The sequence below is a fragment of the Rhopalosiphum maidis genome, chromosome 1, assembly GCF_003676215.2.
Source record: "Rhopalosiphum maidis isolate BTI-1 chromosome 1, ASM367621v3, whole genome shotgun sequence".
Classification (NCBI taxonomy): Eukaryota; Metazoa; Arthropoda; class Insecta; order Hemiptera; family Aphididae; genus Rhopalosiphum; species Rhopalosiphum maidis.
Window position 1 is genome coordinate 92,736,933 of NC_040877.1, and position 13,793 is coordinate 92,750,725.

Sequence of the window (13,793 nt, forward strand, 5' to 3'; positions counted from 1 at the left end):
CACAATTACTACATTGTTAACATTTTACTTTATCCCTATGTATTTATATATTGATTAAGTATGCTGCAACTCACGTTGTGAACAGCTTACTTATTTATTGAATATAAATAAAAGTTGTTTCTCTCATTTTCATTATTATTGATATATAAAAAGTAGTAGATAGGTAGGTACTATTTTAATATATACCTACCAATAATTGGTTATTGATCCTTAATTCGTGGAATTTATTTCAAATACCAAAATATTATTATTTTCATATTTTTCATTCTATTGTCAAATTTATAATTTAACATAAAATATAGGGTATTATTGATTAGACTAGTACCCTCATCAGTTATTATAGGCTCGTAGCGTTTGCCCACTTAACGGTCATCACAACAGCACACATTTATTATATTGTTAAAAAGAGAAATTTGAAAGGTTGATAGTTCAAAAACCACACACTTTTGATTGACAGTTAAAAATTAAATATCAAAATCAGTAAAATCATAAAATTGTTTTTCATTTGGGCAAGTAGCCACTGTCTCCAGAAACGCCTTAGGAATCAATTGTGATGGTAAATAAGGTAAACCCAAAATTTTTTTTAACCATAATCCAGATTGTGAACTTTCATCATTGTAATTTTTTTTAAATATTGGAATAAAACTGATTTTTCTGTACAATCTTGAACATTTTATTTTTGTGATTTTGTGATCTTGATTAATTACGGTTAACTGGTATGCAGTACTAAACGATACCTAATATTATTTTAAATAAATGTATACCTACGTTATTGATATATACCAATGTATGCGGTATTGAACGATTTGATTTTGAGAAATATAAAACCTAACCTAACCTTGCCCATTCGGTTTTTACACCACTGTAGAATATGTTCAAGTCCAGAGCTGTCCTGTAAATTTTCTCGCCATAAAATTTAAATCAGATGCCGACCTAAATGCGTGAGCAGTATAAATAGTATAATAATTTTACCATAACAATAGTAGGTAAGGTTTTTAAGATTAATTAGTGCACTACTAGTTAGGTTAGTTTTAACCTCCTCTCCTTAAAATCAGTTTCTATATTTATTATAACCACCATGAAAACATAGGGTCTTGTGTCGTGATAATATTATAGAAATAAAAAATATATTTATTGTGATAATGCAAAAATAAAATATTTTGACAATGTTTTTATGGCAGGTGCATACAACATTGCTAAAATAAAAACTATTGTATGTTGTGATAATATGCGAGTACAAAATTCTATCAAAAAGTATACTTTCAATATTGTAACAATATTTAAAAATGTTGTGACAACTGAGTACAAATATTCTGAGTTTATTAAAATTTGTCTGGAAATATTGATATATTATTGTGAAAATATAATTTTTCTAGGTATCTGGGAATATAATCATAAAATTAAAATTCAGTATTAGATTCTCCTGTGTAAAAATGAACTCTAGATAGCAGTGGAGCTAATTAAAGGTAAGGCATCTATTTGTGTTTTTAACATTGTGATTGCCAGATTTGGACCAATGCTATAAATGTGCGACTTAATAGCAGATACTTTTAGCTTAGTAGATACCCGAGCAGATACCCTTTTCATATTAAAGGTAAGGCATCTATTTGTGTTTTTAACATTGTGATTGCCAGATTTGGACCAATGCTATAAATGTGCGACTTAATAGCAGATACTTTTAGCTTAGTAGATACCCGAGCAGATACCCTTTTCATATTTAAAGTAACGTATTATCTAATTTAATGGTTAGATATACATTTTATATTAATAAATAATAATGAGTAAAATGTAATACCGGGAAACAGTCAGAAGTCCAGAGTAACTAGATCAGGGCTGTACGGGGTGTGGGAGAGCGTTGTTATATTCCTACTGGTAAAAAATTGTTGAATTTTTAGTGATTTGTGAGCAGCTCCAATGTCAGAACTTTTGGAACAAGTTTTGCACAATACACAGTTTGTGTTTTGATAGTATTCGAAAAAAGCCCCGTACCAATTAAATACATTATTAGTTATTTGATTATGATTTACATAATTAAATATAATCATTACATTTATCTATTTAACACGTCTTTAACATATCTAAAAGTATAGCTGCAATCTGCATTTAATATTGTCGATAATTGTCATTTGTACCTAGTACATACATGGCTACATAATTTTAAAAATGTTAAAGTGTAAAAATTTAAAATAATTTTCATTTGTATATAATTTAAATAATTTAATTTCTTTAATTATTTTAAATTTTTATCCTCAAAATGCTTTTAAATTATGTAGATACAATTGACAAATGACAATTATTATCGATAATGTTAAATGTAGATTGCAGCTATACTTATAGATATGTTAAAGAAGTGTTACATAGATAAATGTAATGATTATATTTAATTATGTAAATCATAATAAAATAACAAATAATGCATTTAGTTGATCGTATGAAAAATGAGAGTAATCAGCGGCGACATTGTGCAAGCTCACATTGGCCGTTGAGTGAGACGGTCACTAGAATAATTCAAAAATAAAAACCAAGACACAAGTGGAGAAAACAACGACAGGAATGTATAGTTGTCTATGACCGGGAAAAAGTTATTACAATGATTATAGTATTAATAATAATAATAATAATAATAACGTTGATATGATAACGTGGACGAAACGAGATTAGTGCGGACGAGCCTGCACAATTCTAATGTCGAAGATTAATATTTATTATTTTTAATATTTCAGATTTTCGTTAATATACAATTATATTATACACAAATTGTCCACGCATCAACGTTAAATTTTGATTGTATTATCGTATTAACCAATTTGACTTGATACCACAGAGTAATAATAATAGTAATATTCTTATTACACTAAGGCTTGTTGATTGCATCGCGTCCATTTTACTATTATCATACAGATCGGCTCGTGTGGTGTCGTCGCTTATTTCGTCGGCCGTTCTTGTCCTAACGATAGCGCTGTCGTCACTACTTATAATTTCAACGGAGTGGGTCTTGCTTATCAACATTTCATTATTTCATATCACATATTAGTATGAGTTTGACGTTAGTTCGTCTAGCAATTATGTCATTTATTGCTGTTCATTTAATGTTCGCGACAATGTTCCACGATTGATGGTTGCTTGCTCCACTCGATTTCGCTATTTTTATTAACACGAAATATTGTAAGTATTCAATGTTTATTATACATTTGATGTGGCGATGTTGTTCTTTATTGTTCGCATTGCTACAACAGGCTACAGTATTGCAGACATTTTTTTGTAACGCGATAAGTCCTAGTACAATTGCTGTGTAGTGTATTGAATATATTCGTTTTGGATGCCATCAAATTTTTGTCCTCGCGTTTATGATCCATGTAGATAGTAGGTATGTGGTGTACCGTATAGACCACATTGTTGATCGAGCCATACCATATTTTTTGTAAATTTTGCTACTACACACAATATTACTTGGACTTATCACACTTTAAGAGGACCCACATGTGTTGTCTCCGTATTACAAGTGCGCAACATGGAAAATTAATGCTTATTCTCAGCAGAGAACATTTAGCTCCGTGATTTTATAAATTAGAGTGAATTGACCTATTATGAAACTTGATGGTAAGAATATTATCTGTGTTTGTATTTGGTTTTTTATAATAGATCAATTTTCAGCAAGTTATACGTATATATAATATAGTGCAAATTAAAAATGCTCATAACTCGCTTAAGAACTGAATAATCGTAAAAAACCAACATGCAAACACAAATAATATTCTTTCCACCAAGTCGCATGATAGGTCGATTTACTCTAATTTTTAAACTAACGTAGCTAAACGTGATCTGCTGAGTGTAAATTTGCCATGTTACGTATTTGTATGACGGAGAAAACATGTGTGGGTGTTGGACAGGTAGTGAAAAATTATCTAAACAGCATTCTCTTTGAATATTTTACTGATTATTATTATACATAATTCATCACTGGGCACTGTTTTTTAAATAAATTATTGCAAACAAATAAAAATGTATGTACTTAATCTATTGAATAGATAAGAATAAGAAGCAAGACACGTTCAAACTATAAATTATTAATTATAAAGGCACTAATTTCAGTTCACTTATGTTAGATTTGCACGTTTTGTCCAATATATATTGTAATTAATATGCCTATGTATTTTATATCACCCAAGCATAATAATATAATATAAATTATAACTAGAGCACGGTTGTTGTTGCATTTGTAACTTTTTTCTACCTAATTTTTCAATTTATTGCTAAGTACATTTGAAATGCGTGTCATATAAGTACAAACTAAAATATAAAAGTTTGAAGTGCAATTTTTTGCAAATTTTGTAATATTTGGATTTATATTGAAGTTACTCATTTATACACTTTTTCTAGTTATAGTTAACATTGAACCACTTTAACATGTATATTATCTTATAAAATAAAGATTATTTAAAGTTGGTAGGTTTTTAATATAACACAAAAATAATTTATGAAATGTGACTAATTGACAGTTATAAGTTATAATGTTTTAATTTGTTCTTCAGCCACTCTGAAAAGAATTTGTGTGCTCAAAGGCTATATTTATGTTATAGAGTAGTTTTTTTATTGATGTGAAACATCTAATGACGCGGTACGGTAGTAGACATTTTGCATGCTTCAACCAAATATCTCCATCTGTGGCATGCCTGAGGGGAGGGGGATGTTCAACCCACCCCCCGAAAAATAAAATAATTATTATTAATAAAAGTTGTTCATAATTTAATACATATATGCGGAAAAATTCATTGTTTTCTGTTCTACTAGTCTTTTATAGCGTTTTACTATACTATTTGCTAAGTTTCTTATTTTATAAATTTGTATATTTTCTTCCCTTGTATCTTATATCATTTCTAATCTGTAGACGTTGTGTTTTTTTATTGCATCTTGACGGATACTTGCAGCTTCAGTAATAGTACCTTTAGCCCAGACCACTTAAATTTCAGGTGTCTAAGGCCTCAAATCATTTAACTCATTAGTAATCTGACTTAATATTTATGTAGGCTCTTTGGGTCTTCGGCTTTAGTCCAGTTAAATTGCTTCTTATATAGTTTTTGTTGCTATTTTATTCTCCAAATCAGATCATCCCAATCATTTAAGACCAGGATGATGATATTAAACTAAACCAACTATTTAATCATTTCAGTTTAAAGTTCAAGTTAATTGAATAATTATTTAATATATCTGAATTCTATCAATAAAATGTCTGCTTAAGCTAATATACCTTCTGCTGTATCTTTTAGTCCAATTTTTATCTCTGGTCACCTATTCTGATATCATGTCATGCAATATTAGCAACAGTTAATCATCTTGTTTTAAACCGATATTCATCGTTTTAGGGTCAATGACTGTATTTTGAACTTGGACTCTCGTTTGAATTTCCATGTTACTAATTGATATCAGATTGAATAGGTAACTTATTAGAAAAATGAAATTATTTCATAATAATCAGTAGGCTCTCTTTGTCAATATTATTATATGGTTTCCTAAAGTCCATAAAAACTGTATGCATTTCTCTGTCAAATTTCCATAATTTTTAGTAACATTATCCAATTATGAACATCTGATCCATCATAGATCTACCAACTCATATAACATTTTAATTATATTATAAAAACATAAGATATAAACAGTGATCATTCGTGTTCTACAGTTCTTCGTAAAATAGAAATTGATTAAAATTAAACAATGATATTTGATAAATTAATAGGTCAATTATTTAAAGATGTTTTAGAGAGAATACATTTAATTCAAAATGAAGATAGATTTAAATTATTAAATGGCTATTTTTCATCACCTACTAATTTATAATTATATTAGTATTTAATTAATATTTTTTTTAACAATTGAGTTAACTGGTAATTAAAAAAACTGATAAAAACTGATTTCGCACTACTAATTGTTATATTATATTATTTTGTGAGATTGAATATTATAATATAATGCCATCTCATTAATTATGTATTGTTATTATATTTTTAAGGTATATGAAATTGAAGAAACTGTTAAATTATAAATTATAATATTTATTTATATATTTAAATTAATGGCTTAAAATAAAATTACAAATTGACTTGATCCTAAAATATAATTTAGTAATATTTTTTTTTTCAGTTATCATTTGGTGTGCTTTACAATTGATAATTTAATAATTAATTACGATAAAATCTTATTATTTATTTTAATTTACTGCAAACATTTTGTATGACACTCAATACAATAATATTTCAACTATGACTAGACAAATAATATAAAATATAAGGTGTAATAAATACCTATGAAAGACAAGGTAAAAAATCAAATAAATCACATATTTATACATATTTATACATAATACTGAACTATAAAATAAAAATTTAATACAACATTTTGCACAAACTGAAGTGAAAACAGAAAACTTATCAAGAAGCTATAAAATTAAACTAGCAACAAGCTGTTAGAGACGAACTAATTGTATCCAATATGAATGAAATGAATATTGAAACTACAGATTTTAAAACAGTATTTTCATTAGTCACAAAACTAGAATTTATGGCTAGTCTAGGATTATTGAAAAAAGAACAAATTAAAAAAATAGTTGAAGATAGGAGGATAGGAGATTGGAGGAAGAGTTTAAGAGCAACAAGAAGTGGCCTTGTATACAATAATTTTTCAAGTATGGCTACAGAAGTAGCAGAAAATATAAGCTGTTATAAGACAACTACTAAAGCCAAGGAAAAAACTAATGAAAAAATTCGAAATAAACAACTAATCCAACAAAACTTTGAGGAATCTGAAGTAGAACAACAGCAAATAAAAAATATTAAAACTAATGTAAAAAAGCAATCAAAAACAAAACCAGAATCTTTAAAATTAAAAGCACAAAAATCTATAACATATAAACCAATTGCATCCACGATGAATGAAGTTAATGAAACAATTGCATTTAAAATAATATCACCCCAGAGAAAGCTGAAAAGTATAGCTGGTCCAGGATTATTGACAAAAGAACAAAGTAAAGAAGAAAATGAAAAAGTGAAATCTATGCTACATAAAAAAAATGAAATCCATTTAAAGGTAACAATTTTTATTGTCTATTGTTTTAAATATTGTTGCTTTAAAAAAAAAAAACTAATTAAGAAAGTTTTAACTTCAATTATAATGATTTATTTTAATTTGTTCATAAATAATATTTATTTTGATTAGAAATGTAATTAAACCTTTACTTAATTATAATTTATTTATAAATATCATAAATAAATCATGTATTACAGTGAGTATTTCTAGTTCATAAATAATGTATTTTTCAGGTAACTATTCTAGCTAATGAAGATAATACAAAGCAAACAAATCATGATCAATCCAGTTCAGGTAATCTATTTATTTTAATATTACATATTTGAAAAGTGTAAAAATAATTTTTGTTATTTATTACTGAAATATTAATTAAATTAATACCTATGGCAGTGGGTTTTAATGTGCTTTTCATTACTACATAATATGTCTTCAAGGTTTTTTTAAATAATATGTTAACTTCATTAAATTTTGAACACGAAGTTACAATGAATGTCATATCCACAATTTTTAGTACTCTATATCAGCGTTTGCCAAAGAGTGGGCCACAAAAATATAATACCGAGTCACAGAATTTAATACAAATGTCATATTAAATTTTATTGGATAATTTGGTATAATTAGTAACTATATTTTAATTATTACGTAGTTGTTACAAATTAACGATTCAATTTTATTATAAAATTCTATGTGGGTATTCAAATGTGTTTTATTTTGCCTTTTTTACACAATGATAAATGTAAAATATTTTGGTGGGTCACGAAGGGAAAAAATATTATTTACCGGGCAACCTCAAACAAAAATTTGGGAAACGCTGCTCTATATCACAAATAAATTTATAATTTTTATTTTGTGTGGTATTAAGTTATTAAAAGATTATATACATTACTATTATACTACTAAAATTTAATGAATTTGTGCTAAATCAGTTTTTTTTATATGTAAATATTTATATTTTATTTAATATTTCAACATTATAAAATAATTATAAAGTTTTCTACTGTAAATTAATAAATACTTAAGCATAGTCATGTATATAATGTAAAATAACTAAAATATATATTATCTAGAATTATTAACATAACATATTTTAGAAACATAAAGACAAAAAATAAAATAAGTTATCTTAAAAACACATATTAAGTTATATTGAATAATATGTCATTAGCTATTATTGAGTAAAAAAAATTGTAAAATCTGAAATAATATATATAAATAATTGCAAATTATAAATGGTAAGCAGTGTTAAAATTATTAAAGGCCATTTCCTTCCGATAAATTAGGTGTTAGTATCCCTTGGCTGTATCATAAATATGACATATTATTATATACTGTTTTGTATTTGTAAAATCTTTGTAACCTTTAATATCCTTTAATAATCTTGGTAACATTTAGTATCTATATACCTCAATACCTCATGAAATACAAACTGATGCTAAGTATAATATTAAAAATATTATGATTTCTTAAGTAAGGTCATAAAAAAGATGCATTAATTATATTTTTTTTCAAAGATACATTTTTAATTTATAATTTGATTAATTTCAAACATAACAAAATTAATTATTAACGTCTTGTAACAAAAATAATTTTTATAAAGCTTTTTTAGAAAGTATAAAACATATATTTTATTAAAATTTGTTAAAAGCAAAAATATAACTAAATACAAAGAACAAGTTAGTATTTAGGAAATATATTTTTGACAAAATATTTATTCAAAAATCTTTTTTTAAACTTAGTCACGAATAGTTTTGATTGATTTTTCAGTTATTCAAGTTATTAAAAATCTAAAATTAATAAGCAAATAATTTAATATATATTTAATATTTATGAATATTTTTCTAGATACAACTCACTTAATTATACCCAAATTGTATTTGTGGACTCCTTATGACAAGATAATAAAATTACAAATGGTTCTAACGATGAATCTTGTAAAACATGGCTGTATTCCAATGACTTATGATCTAACTGTAACTGATGTTCTTGATTTGAAATGGACGAATGAATTAGAATATATTAATCTGTTAAATAAGGTATGTGAAATATTATATGTATCTATTGTTGTATAACAATCAAACAATAGAACCACAGTAAAGTTGGCTTTAATAAACATAATAATTAACGTACACATATTATTTTACATGGAAGTACTTCAGCTTAGGCTGTATTACACATTTACACAACTAAGTGATATGAATATATGATTAACTTTTATAGATTAGTTTTTAGTATGACTATTATTTTACCACATTCTCCCTACAAATATTAATTAACCATTAACAAATAACAATAAAATTATTTATTGATCATGTGATCATTTTCCTATCCACCTGGTTATACCAAACACCCACTCACACACACACACACTCCTGCTGAACTCTACGATTGTAGCGGGATTTTTATTGCACGCATAGCATTGTTGGTGTTAAGTAACTAAATGCCACCTGAGCAAAAATTTGCTTCTCGGGTCTTATCTGGCTACTTATGTTAGTTACTTGCATGATCAATAAAGTTTTTGTTAATTTTTTGATAATACATTTTATAAATAATAAATTAAAATTATTATTTTTGTTTTATAGAAACTAGAAAAAATTCAAAGTCAGTTGCGTGGAATTCAAAAAAATCATAATTCTTCTTTGCAAAAAATTGGTGTGTCTAAATATCAATCGATTGTTTATAAAAATATAAATCTTAATAGATTTCTTAATTGGATATCGCGAAAATTTAAAAAAATGAAAATTTCAATAATTAGAAATAAAGAAATAGAATTAAACAAATATTGTGACGATAAAATAAGGTAAGATTTTGTTTTTATGATAATAATGGGTAAAAAATCTAAAAAAACTTGATGGATTATACATATAAACTAATGATCAAGACATACTTGGCCAATGATTTCATTTTCGCCAAAATTGTTTGACAATGAAATGATTTAGTAGCTCGTAGTTTTTTTTATTTTATTTTACACATATTCTATTTAAACCAGTGGTTTACCCAATTTAAATAATAATATTTTACTTATATAAATTAATTAATAATATATAATTGTTGTATGAGATTATAGTTGTAAGAAAATAACACAATTTAAATATTTACAAAAACAATTAATAGTTACACATAAATAAAGATCAAAATTATACTTATTTACTAGTATCATACATCCATATTTCCTGGCGCATGTAGACTATAGAGTTATATTCAAGAATTGAATGTGCAATATAATGATTTCAATACAATTGAATTTTTGAAGTTTTTGCAGCTTCAGGTTATAACCTAACAGATGACGCTTTGCTTTGTAAATGTATGCAATTCATTTTAAAAGAGTGAAATGTGTCAATTATATATCTTAATCTTTATTCTGGTTAACATAAATCAATTAAATAATAATTATGAAAATATGGGAATCGATTTTTCGAAAAAATCATTACTTTATAATCGAAAGTGTTAAGATATAATTTATCATGGTCACGTCAAACATATATTGGGTTTAAGTCATTGCGGCACCATTAGATATTTTTATAATAAGTAGTATTTTAAAATCATTTACAAATAAAAATATATGCGAATTTGAAAATTGAATGTCATTAATGAATAGATTAATAAGATCATTGAAAGATGAGACCCCTAGGGAACTAGAAGTCACAATAAAATAACTTAAGAAAAGCTTTTATATTTAACGCATTGCTTTATATTTGATATAAAATAGATTAGCTGTGAAGGAAACTAATTTTCCATTCGTCCGAAAAGATACCTGATGATAATGACTTTTTAAATAAGTACAATAAGGAATAGTTTAGACAAATTTAAATTCAGTAAAAAATATAGTTGATATTTTGTCTGGGTCTGCACAAGTTTTTCATTGTGTAACAAGACTATTTAACAAACTTCCATTACAAATGTTACTGTATTTGTTAAATAGTCCTGTTACACATTATATACTGTATCATTTAGCGTGTGCGATGTTCGATCGTTTTTTTTTTGAGATAGTTTGTAAGGAATTCTTTTTTAAGTCGTTTATTTATTTAAAAAATAGATTATGTTCACCGGCATCTTTTCTTTATTGTAACTCTAATAGAGGTATTTACGTCGTAGCAGTATTAGGTCTGATAAAATATAAATAATACTAATTCTATCGATACCAACCAGTTTCTTTTTTTGATTTTAAGATTTAGTATAGCTAAGAAAAAAAACACGTAGAGGGTGTGGTTTGTTTTAAAATTTATTCAGACGATATACAAACACCGGGTTAACTGAGATACCAATGGTATTAAACACGTCGTTTACAAAAGAAGTATCATCTAATACACCAGGTACAAATGCAGAGGCTTTGGGAACATTAACTAGAATAACATTTCGAATCCTAGTTTGCCGATCCAAAAGTTTTGAGTTAACATTCTCCTGGGTATTAAGATCAAAGTCCTGCAGATTAAGTACGCTCGACTTCTAACAACTTACATTCTAGTTTTTCAACCTTTACCTTTAATGACGAATTTTTATTAATAACGTCAGTTAGTTGGGTTGATAATAGGTCAAGGTTTGCGTCAAATGACACAAATCTTTTATCCTGGGTTTTAATAGACTCCCAATATGAATTTGGGGATGAGAAAATTTATTTTGAATATTTTTTAAATTATTAACCAATTTTTGCATTGGAATCTGTTTTGAGGGTATCGGTAAGTTGTTTCAGAGATTTAGATGTCTTAGTCGAAATAATAGGCGTAACATAGAAAACCTTCGGTATTGTGTAACTATTATAATTTAGGTTATAACAATACAATTTCACTTACCTACTTACGTATTTAAATACATTAGGACTGCGGGTCGAAGTGGCGTAGATAACGGACACGCACCAGACCGAGTACATACTAAAAACTTGTGAACGACATCATATTATACCTACTGTAATAATAAATAATCATAAATAATAATGCGTTATATATTATTGTATTAATCTGCAATTATATTCCTTTAATATATTGTACAACGTGTTAACCATTATATTATATTTCAATAACTATTTAATTAGTACTTGAATAAAATTTATATTTACTTTTATCATTTAAAAACACGTAAGTTATTTATTTTATGTTTATTTTTAGGGCTATTGAAAATAAGAAACCTAAAGCAAAAGAATTAGAAAATATTACATTTACGGAACATGAAAATATGCATTTTAAATCGCGAAGAAAAAAGCGATTATTAAAATGCATATCTTTACAAGCGCCGCTGATGGCAATTACAGCACCAATAGAAAAAACCTTGTCAACTGCAGTGTTGTCGATGAAGAAAGAGGATGATAAATCCACTGCGACTACTGCATTAATATTTAATAAAAATATTCAATCAAAATGTCTAGATGAACATTCAACTGCACCGAGAATAAACATGATCCAAGCTTTTCAGAAACTCAAAGAAAGTTTTCCTAAAAATAAGTGTTTTATCACAGAATTAATAATGTTGGAACGCTATCGTAATATGGGAGATCTTGTTATAAAAAATATAGATCATGAATAGAGTACTGAAATTACATGACTGTGTGTAACCAAAAATAGCAATTGCATTTAATCATCCAATCTAGTTAAAGATATTTAAATTAAAAGTCAATACTACTAATTATAATTTCCCCTGTTCTGGAAATATAAAAGTTCACAACCAGTTAAAAAAATATTCTTTTTTCTAAATTAACTCTTTATGTCTACTCATAGTGCAGTTTAATGTTTATCAAGAAATTTCGATTACCTGCTGTTGTTGTTATTTATAAATATAGTGTAAAGTTTTAATGGGCCTCATACTTTGTAATATTATTATATTTTCTTAATTGTGATAATTGACGTAAATTTAAATACGTTACATTTAAAAGAAGCACGTTCTAAGTGTTTATTATGTTCCTGTTGAAAAAGCAACATTATGTTAAAGACTGTTTAAATATTAAATAAAGTAACAGTTTTATTATGATAAAAATTATTTTTTTTTTAATCCTTGTAACACCTCAACGTATTGACACGGCGACAGATATTACAGTGGCGACTAAGATCCAAACGGATAAATATTAAAAATCACTCATGGTTGTAGTCTTACATTCACGGTAAAAGACAAAACACTCGGAAACAATCCTGGTACTTCTAACCAAAACGACATAAGTACTGAATCAGAAAACGTAAGCTATCCACACATTATGTTGAGAAGTATTGGCACGGCGCCAGAATATCATCCCGGCAAAGATTGGCAAATCATTTTACCGATCCGAGTCCAAGGCCAAGGAGTGCCAGACACGTTTCAGAAAAGCAATTTTAAGCCTTAATCCCCTGCTGGGCGTAGCAGATACCAGAGAATGACAATGTAGATAGCAGATGCTCCATTTTTTCCCATAAATACTGAACAATAAAATCGTATTATACAGTTTACAAGGCAATTCTGTACAAAGATGTTTACAGGACAAATAATATATTGATATACATCGTACGGTTATGTTGTTGTCACTTACTTCTTAGAAGAATATTTTTATTCTATAGATGTATGTTGTAAAAATAAAATATCGTACATTATATAGTATTAACACGCACACTGCACAATTTAAATCTAAAATATACCTAAGTCTGTGTAACTACAGCTTAATGCGTTTAAATCTGTAAAATATTATTATAGTGAAGCAAATAGTTGAATTAAAAAATGTCTTTATTTCACTTGTAGATAATGTGATTAAAATGAACATT

The 13,793-nt window shown here is 26.6% G+C and overlaps 2 protein-coding genes across 2 annotated transcripts; both read left to right on the plus strand.

Moving 5' to 3' along the window:
* The first annotated feature begins 3,068 nt into the window (after positions 1 to 3,068).
* Positions 3,069 to 9,309, plus strand: LOC113549190. The gene is made up of 5 exons (XM_026950378.1): positions 3,069 to 3,165; positions 6,409 to 7,080; positions 7,314 to 7,374; positions 8,923 to 9,113; positions 9,298 to 9,309. Exons 2-5 carry the CDS (start codon positions 6,487 to 6,489, stop codon positions 9,307 to 9,309), a joined length of 858 nt encoding a protein of 285 aa, XP_026806179.1. The 5' UTR covers positions 3,069 to 3,165; positions 6,409 to 6,486.
* Positions 9,310 to 9,837: 528 nt separating this feature from the next.
* On the plus strand, positions 9,838 to 12,768 carry LOC113549990. Its single transcript, XM_026951552.1, has 2 exons — positions 9,838 to 9,877; positions 12,180 to 12,768. The coding sequence occupies exon 2, from the start codon at positions 12,247 to 12,249 to the stop codon at positions 12,592 to 12,594; it is 348 nt and encodes a 115-aa protein (XP_026807353.1). The 5' UTR covers positions 9,838 to 9,877; positions 12,180 to 12,246; the 3' UTR covers positions 12,595 to 12,768.
* Positions 12,769 to 13,793: the final 1,025 nt, after the last annotated feature.

What these genes read in the sequence shown, in the direction of transcription:
- LOC113549190 (XM_026950378.1), top strand. Translation starts at nt 6,487, where the DNA reads ATGAATGAAATGAATATTGAAACTACAGATTTTAAAACAGTATTTTCA. An exon ending in AAAATGAAATCCATTTAAAG is followed by an intron (nt 7,081 to 7,313) that starts GTAACAATTTTT and finishes TGTATTTTTCAG; the next exon opens with GTAACTATTCTAGCTAATGA. An exon ending in TCATGATCAATCCAGTTCAG is followed by an intron (nt 7,375 to 8,922) that starts GTAATCTATTTA and finishes ATATTTTTCTAG; the next exon opens with ATACAACTCACTTAATTATA.
- LOC113549990 (XM_026951552.1), top strand. Translation starts at nt 12,247, where the DNA reads ATGCATTTTAAATCGCGAAGAAAAAAGCGATTATTAAAATGCATATCT.